This window comes from Dermochelys coriacea, chromosome 10 (genome assembly GCF_009764565.3).
Source record: "Dermochelys coriacea isolate rDerCor1 chromosome 10, rDerCor1.pri.v4, whole genome shotgun sequence".
NCBI lineage: Eukaryota > Metazoa > Chordata > Testudines > Dermochelyidae > Dermochelys > Dermochelys coriacea.
In genome coordinates this window covers 38,704,326-38,716,149 of record NC_050077.1, presented here as the reverse complement: position 1 = coordinate 38,716,149, position 11,824 = coordinate 38,704,326, and the positions used below count along the sequence as shown (strand labels likewise).

Sequence of the window (11,824 nt, the reverse complement as noted above, 5' to 3'; positions counted from 1 at the left end):
GTATCAAACGTACTCCATTAGCAAGTAAAAGAATTTTTCTTTTCCATCTCCCAGCCCTCCAACCATCCAGTACTCACTGTAAAGCTGAACCTTATTTTGCATTTCACCATTATTAATAAAAAGATTTGGCAGGCTAAATTATGCCCTCAGTGAAGCTATGCAGCTCCATTGTCTTTGAACAGGTATGGAAGAATATTCATGACTTACTCCCCTCTTACCTTGCGTCTTCTCTTTAGTATTGACCATAATAAGTAAAAACATGTCAATAGGAGCTGCAGGGGCAGCACTTGGGGTGGGAGCAGCATGCAGAGCGGAGCCCTTGCCTGCCCCTATGAATAGGAGCCAGAGTGGGGTCATGCTGCTGCTTCCAGGAGCCACATGGAGTGGCCCCTGACCCTGCTCCCCAGCTGGAGTGCTGGAGCAGGGCAAGCTCCAGACCCGCTGCCCAGTGCAATTTTGGGAGACAGATTAAAACAACTGGTGGTCCAGATCTGGTCCATAGTTTGACCACCCTGGTCTAGTTCATATACATGCTGAGTGCAAAGTGGATTCCCTTTCCTCTGATCCCCAAATAGTACAAAAAACCAGACGTCTTAAGACCAAATTCAGACGTGATGCCTTTAGTGATGTATATTAGATCCCCTTACGCACGCCCTAGCTATGCGTAAGAGAGAGAGACACCAAGCAAATTTGTGCTTAAAAAGATGTGGGTAGCATAGTGGCTAATTTTCACCAACTGGTCCTTACATAGAAGAGGCCTTCCTGCAAAACATAGGATCTTCCTTCTGTGACAGGTTAGGTCACAGAGACCCCCTTGAGGCGGTCACTGGAGGAGCTGGAATTACCTCCGAGCCAGTTTTCTACAGCCAGCTTCAGACTCCAGAACCCTGCCTTGTTGAGCCAGACACACAAGTCTGCTACAACACAGACCCAGGTCTGGTCCATGCCCCCAAAGCTGCAGACTTTAACCAAAAACTGCTCAGCAAGTCACCCATCTCCAGCACCCAGACACCCAATAGGATCCAAACCCCAAATAAATCCATTTTACTCTGCATAAAGCTTATACAGGGTAAACTCATAAATTGTCCACCCTCTATAACATTGAAACAGAGATATGCACAGCTGTTTAATACTTGGGGGAGCAATCACTTACTCTGGATTAATGAACAAACAAAATTGATTTTATTAATTATAAAGAGTAGGATTTAAGTGGTTTCAAGTAATAACAGACAGAACAAAGTAAGTTATCAAGCAAAATAAAACAAACACATGCAAGTCTAAGCCTAATACATTTAAGAAACTGAATACAGGTAAATATTACCCTCAGAGATGTTCCAATAAGCTTCTTTCACAGACTAGACTCCTTCATAGTCTGGCCCCAATCCTTTCCCCTGTACAGTTCTTGTTAGTTCCAGCTCATGTGGTAACTAGGAGATTTCTCATGACTGGCAGCCCCATTTGTTCTGTTCCACCCCCTTTTAGATCTTTAGCACAAGGCGGGAATCCTTTGTCTCTATCTGGATTCCCACCCTTCCTTCTAAATGAAAAAGCACCATGTTTAAGATGGATTCCAGTATCATGTGACATGTTCACATGTCCACCCCACTCTTTGTTGCCAACAGGTCAGCTGGGTGGACTCTCCCATCCAGGAGATCTGACCCCCAGTCTTCCCTCAAAACCTGATCCATAGGTGAGAGGTCTGGCATTTTAGATGCAGATCCTTCACCCTTCTCCTGGGGAAAGGCCTTTCTATAAAAAGGTGGGCAGACCCTCCTTCCATCTGGACTTTCCTCTCTGGGCTCCCCTTGGGGGCAGACACTCCTGTATACCCCAAAAGGGAAGGTGTCCCTGATCCAGCTGTGGGCTCAGATTTACCAGCTATGACAGACCCTTCACTAGCCAGCAAAATCCCTCTCCTTTTCACTCAGGTTGGGCTTGCTTCCAGCTTCTGAGCCCTTGGGGTCTCTTCCCACTGCAGCAGTCGTCAGGACCCCAACCTCCATCTCCGGGATACACATTTCTGTGCACCCCAGGGCAGCCCCATCCCCTGCTGACCTGCAACTTCCTGGCAATCAGCAGCTGGGAAGGCCTCCCTGTTACAAAGTGGAACATCACCCTCCCCCTGGAAGATGATCACAGGACAGGAGCTGGCTTTATCCAGCTCTTTCCGCTGGGACTTGCCTTGAGCCCTGGGGCTACAGGAACCGGTTACAACCATCCCTGCTGCTACCGAAGAATTAAAGAGACACTCTCCTATTTCCCCAGCAGCATTTGTGACTTTACCCTCCCCTCTGGGGCTTTCAGGACAAGATTACTTCTTGCTGATAAACCCTGGAACAGATTCTGCCACATCAAAAAAATAATTCCCCAGTAGAAACAGTGCAAAATTATGTGCCACTGCTGCAACAGTCAGTTCAGCTTCCAAATCACCAGTTCCATGTGTACCTTAGCTAAAGGTGCAAGGACTTTGTAACCTCCCACCAATTATAATTCTGCCATTTTTCCGGATCAGGTCTCTCCTGACCACAGAAATCGCTGCACCAGTGTCCCTTAAGTCTTGGAGCACTTTGCGATTAAGTTTAACAGAATGCATATGCTCACTGCTTGGTTGTGTAGAAGCAACCTTTACAAATCCTGTGTGGAAAGAGGCAGTAGCCTGGGATACCCCTTTGCTCTGAGAAACAGCAGCTTCATGAGTTACCTGTTCCCACTCAGTCAAGGACATTTATTCCTCAGGTACTCAGTGGACTTACAATGATAGCACCTTTTGGGCTCCTCTGCTTGTACAGGAGACTTGGGACGAGTAATAGGGAAATAGGGAGGTGAACGCCCAGCCTCCTTGTAGCGAGGGGTAAAATGGTGATTCTACTTTCTATCAACCCTCTACGCCTCTGCCAGTGGTTTATGTTTAATTGCAGCTTGTGACTGCTCGTAAGAGTCTGCAAATCCAGCCAATTCCCCCACTGCATACACCTTTTTGTCCCACAAATACTGTTCCTGAGTAATTAAATCTCACATTTTTTCAAACCTTGTAATGCCTTTTACTCTCACCTACTTGTCTAACAAATCTCTCAATTCATAGAATCATAGAATATCAGGGTTGGAAGGGACCTCAGGAGGTCATCTAGTCCAACCCCCTGCTCAAAGCAGGAACAATCCCCAATTTTTGCCCCAGATCCTGAAATAGCCCCCTCAAGAATTGAACTCACAACCCTGGGGTTAGCAGGCCAATGCTCAAACCACTGAGCTAGTTTGTCAGGTCTAAACTAGGTCCTTCATTTACATAGGCCACATTACTTAATCCAGATCCCCTCTTAAGAGTCCTGAATTTAACCCTGTAGGTTTCAGGTGTAATCTGAAATGGTTTCAAAACCAGTTCCTTAAATTTACCATAGTTTGAAGCATCATAAATAGGCATCTTATTGAGTATGTCCAGAGCTCTCCCAGTCAATTTTGCCACCGAAGTGGTCATCTTTTGATCTTCAGGAATCTCATGGAGAGTGCAGTCTCTCAAAGGTGATGAAATATTTGGCAATATCACTAGATTCATCATACTGCAGGCATAATCATTCCCATTTGTGGATTTTTGGGGAAGTGGAGTCAGCTGCTGAAAGGTTTTGTTTCTTCCACTCCATTACAGCCAGTTCATGCTTCTGGGTCTCAATTTGGGCCTGTATTTCTCTGTCTTTTAATTCCAGGGCTAGCTCCTCTCTCTTTCCTTCTCCTCTTGAGCATCTTGCTGTGCTAGACTCTGGGCTTCAAGCGCTTTATCTTTTAACTCCATGGCTCTTTTGTAAGCAGCTTCCTCCCTAGCTGCTTCTGCTTCTTTGAGCCTCATCTGAAACTCATGGTCTTCTGCCTTCTCTTCTTCTTCCAGTCTGGCCAGCTCTAGTTTTGTAGCTGCCTCACTGGTAGTCATTTTCCTGCTTTCTTTGATTATTTCAGGTGAGGGAAATAAGCACAACAGAAAATAACAAACCGGTAATCCCTTTGTCTGTTCTCCAGCCACCACACTCAAAACTCACTTAAAATCACTACCAGTGTCTCAAAGCAATCAGCTGTGCACAGATCCTGTTAGACTATGCCACGACTATGACGTGTTCGGTCACAGAGACCCCCTGGAGGCTGTCACCTGAAATGCTGGAATTAGCTCTGAACCAGTTTTCCATTGTCATCTTGGGACTCCAGATCCCTGCCTTGTTGCGCCAAACATGCTAGCCTGCTGCAACACATACCCAAGTCTGGTTCACGCCCCTAAAGCTGCAGACTTTAACCAAAAACTGCTCAGCAAATAACCTATCTCCAGCACCCAGCTCCCAATGGGATCCAAACCCCAAATAAATTCATTTTACTCTGTATACAGCTTATACAGGGTAAATTCATAAATTGTCCACTCTCTATAACACTGATACAGAGATATGCACAACTGTTTGCTCCCCCAGGTATTATGAATAAACAAAAAAGTGATTTTATTAATTATAAAAAGTAGGATTTAAGTGGTTTCAAGTAATAACAGACAAAGTAAGTAACCAAGCAAAATAAAACAAACACACGCAAGTCTAAGCCTAATACATTTAAGAAACTGAATATAGGTAAATCTCACCCTCAGAGATGTTCCAATAAGCTTCTTACACAGACTAGACTCCTCCTTATTCTGGGCCCAATCCTTTCCCCGGTACAGTTCTTGTTAGTTCCAGCTCAGGTGGTAACTAGGGGATTTCTCATGATTGGCAGCCCCATTTGTTCTGTTCCACCTCCTTTTTGATCTTTGGCACAAGGCCAGAATCCTCTCTCTCTCTCTCTCTCTCTCTCTCAGTTCCCACCCTTCCTTCTAAATGGAAAAGCCCCAGGTTTAAGATGGATTCCAGTATCATGTGACATGTTCACATGTTTGTGAGACTATTACTCACTGGCTGGCACCCACGAATATACAGGAAGGCTTACAAGTAAACACAGCCATTTACAACCAATTGTTCTAGTTAATGGGAGCCACCAAGATTCCAAGCCACCATTAATGGACCACACTTTGCATAGTTACAATAGGACTTCAGAGTAATACTTCATATTTCTAGCTTCAGATACAAGAATAATACATTCATACAAATAGGATGAACACACTCAGTAGATTATAAGCTTTGTAATGATACCTTACAGGAGACCTTTTGCATAAAGCATATTCCAGTTACATATTTACACTCCTAAGCATATTTTCATAAAACATATGGAGTGTGACATGACACCTTCCACTTTCACTTGTCAGTTAAAAAAAAAATGAACTGAAACAGCAGAGGGCAACTCTAAGATAGAGTTTCTGTAAAGAATAGGTTCGTAAGGATGCCCCCTCCCCACAAAAAAAGTCAGGGTCACATCCACTGGAAGATCCTCCCTACCCACCCGCCCTAAATGCACACACAAAAGGCATACCTAGAATTGCTTCAGCTGTAGTTTAGACTAGGTTATTATCTGGCCATTAAATTCTCAGGCTTAGAAGTGCAGTCCCATCACTGCTTTTGTAAAGAACATTTGACAGAGTAGGCAGGAGAGTAACTATATCACAAGGAACCTTGTTTCATATGAAAAACTACCTCAGAATGTAATTGTATCCATGCAATAAGTCACAGACAATTTTGTTGCTAAAATGGTGGAAGCTTGTACCAGTGGGTTGCTTTAATGGAAGATCTTCCTCGTCCTCATCTACCTGAGCACTGCCTAGGCTTTTGTTATTTTTCCACATTGTTAAATAGAATTCAGGTACCAGTGCAGTTACTACACAGGCTTGGTGCTTTATGCAGCCCCACCATCAAGTTAGCTGTCCTCTTCTCTTCTTTCTCTGCAATACCTGGTGGAGGGGCGTTTGCCTCTTTGGAAGAAAAGGAAGCATTAAAAAAGGAAAAATATAAAAATTTTAGCTTTTATTTATATTCTCTTTCACCCTTCCCCCAAAAAATAAAATCTGGAGCTTTGGGAATTTTTGTTCAGATGGTATAAAACAAAATAATACCTCAATTACATGGCTCCGCATTGTGAAACTGAGTAACTGCAGGTATGACATTAAGAACATAGGGTGGCAAGGATTAAGAGCAACAAGAAATGTCTTTATAGGGAGTCTGAATGGAACTTTGTAGTTTTTTGTAGAATGGAACATAGTTTAAGGTACTTTTACACTGAGACATGCAGGAAAATTAATCCAAATTAACCATAAATGTGAATTTAAAGCATATTAAACCACATTAAGACCCTATATGGGCACCCACTTGGCATTAAAATGCCTTTAATTTAGTTTAACTTTATTCCTGAGAATTAAGATAAACCAAATTAAGGCCATTTTAATTCCAAATGAGTGCCCACACAAGTGTTAATGTGACTGAATGAATGTGTTTTAGATTTACAATTTTATTTAATCTGGATTAATTTACCTAAATTCCTCTATCTAGACAAACCCTTAGTGACTCAGACATTTGACCTACCCCCATTCCGACCTGAACATTCCACCTCCCCTCTCATTCATCCAGGTTTGCTTAACACCTTGAGGCAACTACAACAATTGCTTATATGTGGGAAAAGTAATATTATGAAGGTAACATTCAACTGTCTTTAGTGTGATGTAGAGCAGGTGGAAAAAGAGGCAGTATCATGTAACTAGACAGCTGCTTGAGGCCTCTAGTTGTCCACAGAACACAGTAGAGGACTTATGTTGCTAAGACAGATAGGAGTGGGGAGGAGAGTTGCGAGATACAGAAATATCTTAAGGTGGTTCTCTCACCCATATCTTCTAGAAATAAGGGGTGAAAATTTGGCTCCACTGTAATCAATGGGAATTTTGTCACTCACTTCAATGGAGCCAGGACTTCACCTCAAGAATTAAAATTTTGAGGACAAATCTCAATTGCATTGTTTCCAATGGGAGCATCACCAGTCACTACTAAGTAAATACTGGTTGAAACCCAAAACTTAATGAGAGACTGCAAGGCAGAAACTGCACATGTAACAAACAACTGAACATCAGTTAGACCAAGTATTAGTATGTATTTATGCACAATAAAAACTTTACAAGTTGAATTGGAAATTTAAACAGAGGAAGTTTAACAGCTTTTGTATATTATATTAAATAACCAAAATTTTTTCCAAAATTGGTAAAGAATAAATAATATAATTTACAATATGGTACAAAAAAATCAGTAAGGACAGGCATTCTGCTTTATACATACACTATATATGTATATTTATAATCTATAAAACAAATTCACATCTCATACAAGCCAAAAACCTTAGATGATATGGCTTAACTATTATTAAAAGAAACAGCAATAAATTTTGCTGCCAAACCAAAAGCTCTAAAGCCAGTTATCATGTTTCAGTAACTAATGATAACTTATTGCCGTAGTGCTTGCCAAGGTTTCACTTATTTAACATGTATAAATCACTGTGAACTCAGGAGATTTAAAGATTTGAAAAGGTTAAAAAAGTGCAATACTTTCCTTACAAATGCATCTGACTTTTGAGTGTAAAAAAAAAAAATGCAACAGTAATTTACACTGCGGGATTGGTAGTCAATAGATGAGCTTTGTTTGATCCAAGCTATTTAATTCAATATAGAAATATAAATAAGAAGGATGCGAAGGAAAAAGTTACACAATGCCATTTTAAAAAACAATTAAAATTCCTATACTTGGTAGATTTAGTGATGAAGGACAGAATGAATTATTTGGCTGAGCAGAATCTGATGCCCTGGTAGCTGGCCTATCACTAAGCGCACAGGTACAAAAAAAGGCAGATATATTCTTTAGGAGATAATATTGCTTTATAACCAAACTACAATGACAAGTTTCATGTTTCCAACATCCCACTTTAGGGGATACAAAGAAACCAGTTACATCATTCCATGTACGCTCACAGGCTTGCCAAACAACTGAGGTTAAGAAAATAACTCTAAACTCTAAGTCAGAGCACAAGCTTTACAGGAACTTACATCAGAAGTGGAGGCCAGGTTGTCAATGTCCATTCCCCGCTCCCAGCCTCCTCACAGTGCCTCATGAAGATATGAAGATTTTACTCCCCTGGAACAATCCTGCCTACAGCTGACTAGCAACATAGTTGAACATCTGTTCAGGAAAAGCTGAAATGGTTACCAAAGTAGTTCTGGTTACTTAGTCATGTTGGAGGAGCTGAAATAGCATAATTCAAATTTTATTTTTCTACTTTAAACAAGATGTTAGCTTTCCTCATGGCAGCCCTAGGTACAGTCTCTTGAAGTCCAGAATACAATGGGGCATCTGCTGGAGATGCACCAATTCCTAGAGAAAGGTACCTCCTAAGGTGTGTGTACAAGCAACTTCACGAAGATGGTAAGTTCTCTATTGATATGAATTTATCATTATGATCCAAGTTTGTTTTAAGATTTTCCCTGATGCCAAGAAACTTTGTTTTGCTTGGGTTTTGCTATTACGATGCAATGTGCAGGGTATCATAACATTCCTGAATCAGAGAACAGATATAGTAGGTGAGAGTATTCTGTGTGCACTGCAAATATCAGGAAGAGGGGAGGGAAGGAAGGGGCCATGGAGACCATGGGGAGAGGAGAGGATGTTCAAATATATGTTAAATATATATGTTATAAGAAGAATTTTTTAAAAGCAGATGCTAAGCACATTTTTACCATAAAATTTCTGGGTGCTGAAAGGTTGCTCTGCCTATTCACCATATTTGCCTCCCCACCTAGTGCTCCTGATCTGCCTTGAGAAGTCCAGGATATTAAAATCTGCTGGCCTCATGGGCCATTGCAAATATCGACTACATTGAGATTCATCCTGTAACAATCTTTTTCCTGTGGCAAGGCATATGGGCTGTAGACAGCTCCCTGCATTCTGGCGACAGACTCATAAGTAGATTCTGCTGAAATGTCATGCCCTTCACTTGCAACAGGGCTGGCATAATCTAGACCCACTTATGGGAAGAGTGCTCACAAGATCAATGTGACATCCGTCCTATTATCAATATCTATTTTGGGGGGTGGGGGAAGGTTGAAGTAACCAAATATACTTGCCAGCATAAGGCTAGCTTCTCAAAATTTAAGACATAAAAACCAACTGAAGGTTCAGATTTGTTGCACTTGACTAAAACTTGTCAAGTCTCCTCCTTCTACATGTGCTAAATGTCTTTATGTTTTGGTAATCCACAGACACATCTATACTAGGAAGCCTCTGTTAGTTAGCAGAAGTATTTCTGGAGAATACAGATGGCATTACTAATATGGGTAGCCAAAACCTGGAGATGCTGCTTTGAGAAAGACTGGACTAAAAGACATCTGAACTACAACAATCACTGGAAAGATTCAGACAGTGGGATTCTTGGGATTAATGGAAATCCTAATTTCTACCAAGTTTGAATCCTTCAGAAACAAATATACATGACTAAGTGTAGATCTGGCTGGCAATTTTAAACGTGCTTGTGTTCTAAGACTGCATAAGACCCTGCTGAGATAGGATTTTAGACTGCATGTTCTGAGAGGAAAGACCCCAGGTGATCTATAGCCAAAGCAGGGAGTTAGCTTATTAGTATGAAATCTCCCCCTCTTAGTGTGCTGACCCACTGCTTGCTCGTGATGCAGGTCTGAGTCCCTGCTGGGAATACCCAATTGTATGAACGCTGTATCTAACTGGGCAGGTGTTTCCCACATCCAAGAGAAGAACGAAGCAACCAGACACAAGGCATCCTACAGCATGAATCAAAGGAGTGGCCTCCAAGTCTTAGGGAAGGAGGTAAATAAATTCATACTCTTGGTCACAGAGTATGAATATCAGAAAACTGGTTAAATTCTCTCTTAAAGCTAGAGAAGCACAAAGCAAAGAACATACCAACCAATATCAAAAATGTCTAACTGGGTGGGGGTAAAGTGATGGGGAACATCATATGCCCAATCAGTGCTTTGTGGGCAACATTTTAATACGACACCCAGTCAAATGCTTTGTAGGAGTAGGTAGAACTAAATCCAAAGCATAGCGCAAGTTGAGAAAATGAAGCCCTGGTAATGGCCTTAAGGATAGAGGGGTTTATGTTTTATTAATTAGCAAACAGCTATGTATATAAAAGTTTGAAGTTTTTACAGGACTAGCTCCTGGGAGAGCTTCAGAGCTACTTAAAATAGTCAAGGGGAATCTTTTTACTGGAGGCTGCAGATAAATGCTTTAAAAACAGGCACAGTAAAAGTATCCTTTTCAAGACTGATGGGAAAAGAAATAGGAGAAGGATGTATCCTGAGCTGTTAGAAGCAAAAGGAAAACCATCTGTAAAGGAAGTAACGTTACCAGAACTCCTTTGGACCTACTGATATCAGAACTTGGGTCTTTCAGGCATTAAAACACTATACCATAGAAATGCACAACAGCTTAGCTGGGAACCTCTGGACCCATCATGCCAGGGAGGGACTACAATGAAAAATGATGCCCTGAAGTACGACAGATCATCTAGGTAGGGCAGGACAGGGTGGAGAGATCAGATTAAAATGAGACTTGACACCTCGCCTCCTCATTTGAAAGACATAACATTGCTGAAATCTAACTTAGTTTAAAAATATTATTTATATCTTTATATGAACATTATTCTTTTCTATCTCCTCTCCCATAAGAATCCCCAATGAGATGCTGGATCTGGCATATATGTGGAGAAAGATGGTGATATACAGGTTTCCTAACAAAACCTATTAAGACAAAGCTTTAAGAGCGATTCCAGGAAGACCCCTTTCTGCAGTGTTTCCTCTCCTGGAAAATAACCATCTTCCAGGGAAACTAACTCCCATTGCACTGTCCAATGCGATGAAGAATCCTGTGTCAACCTACTAAAAGGAGCAAGTAGATTCAGTCAGAAGGATGGTGGCTGTGATGTAGGGTAGGATTTAAAAAACAAGAAAAATCCGCAGGGATCCACTGAATATGTAGGGGAGCCTACATCCTCCCCAAAACAAGAATGCAGGCATCTGCCCAACTGGAATGTTCAATATACAAGGTGTAGCCAAAGAAACAGAATGTTTTATAAAATGGCAGCACAAGCATTGCAGAGTAACTGTGCCTTTCAGGAGAGTGCAAGAAACTTCAGTTTGACTGATTCAACAATCTTGCCAAGCAGTATGATTCAAGATATGAATAGAAAAAGCATTTCCCTCTCTCTCCACCCCTCAATTTCAATGTGGATCCCAAATCATGGTATGTCTATCACCATACAAAAAAAGATTCAAGTTGAAGAAGTTTCTAGTCATACTCTTGTCCAAGCTTCTTGCCTAGGCCATGCCAAAAGTACAAGTCCAGGACCACCTCAAACTTATTTATTACCATCTTAGATCATTGATGCAGACACATCACTCCCTGTAATAATGTTCCCCGTTACATTTTTCCCAGCATATTGCACATTCTAGGACTTGCAGATACTTCTTCAGAACGCTAAAGACAACGCTGCTCTTCTAGAAAGGCGTGGACCGGTCAACGGCATTTGGACTTCAGTTGTATATCCTCAGTTTGCCTCTCAGATCCAGTACAATAAATTCCACTAAGCTGAACAGTCTTCACCAGCCTTCTAGTCTCTTATGCTCACTGCGAGAGGTCACCAGTGGGAGGGCCGCCTCCTCCTCCATCAAAGAGGATTTCCCTACGGGTTGGCTCAGGTATTGACAGCTCCTGGGCAAGATCGTTGAAACGAGATATGTAATCTATGCTGTTCTCATTCATCATGCAAGCCAGCTGGGAATCCACCACCTAGAAGATGGATAGGAAAAAAGGTCAGCAGAGGTTTGTCTCATTCATTTGGGTTAAAAAGAGTAACGCTTGCCTGTGAC

At 41.7% G+C, this 11,824-nt stretch overlaps 1 protein-coding gene across 2 annotated transcripts in view; it reads right to left on the bottom strand.

Annotated features, from left to right (window-relative positions):
* Nucleotides 1–7,006: 7,006 nt before the first annotated feature.
* Nucleotides 7,007–11,824, bottom strand: part of CRAMP1 (cramped chromatin regulator homolog 1) — a 135,300-nt gene continuing 130,482 nt past the window's right edge. For both annotated transcript variants that reach the window (XM_038419742.2, XM_038419743.2), the window contains one exon: nucleotides 7,007–11,744. In XM_038419742.2, coding sequence (XP_038275670.1) covers nucleotides 11,580–11,744 — 165 coding nt within the window. In that variant the 3' untranslated portion in view covers nucleotides 7,007–11,579. The remainder of the gene's footprint in view (nucleotides 11,745–11,824) is intronic.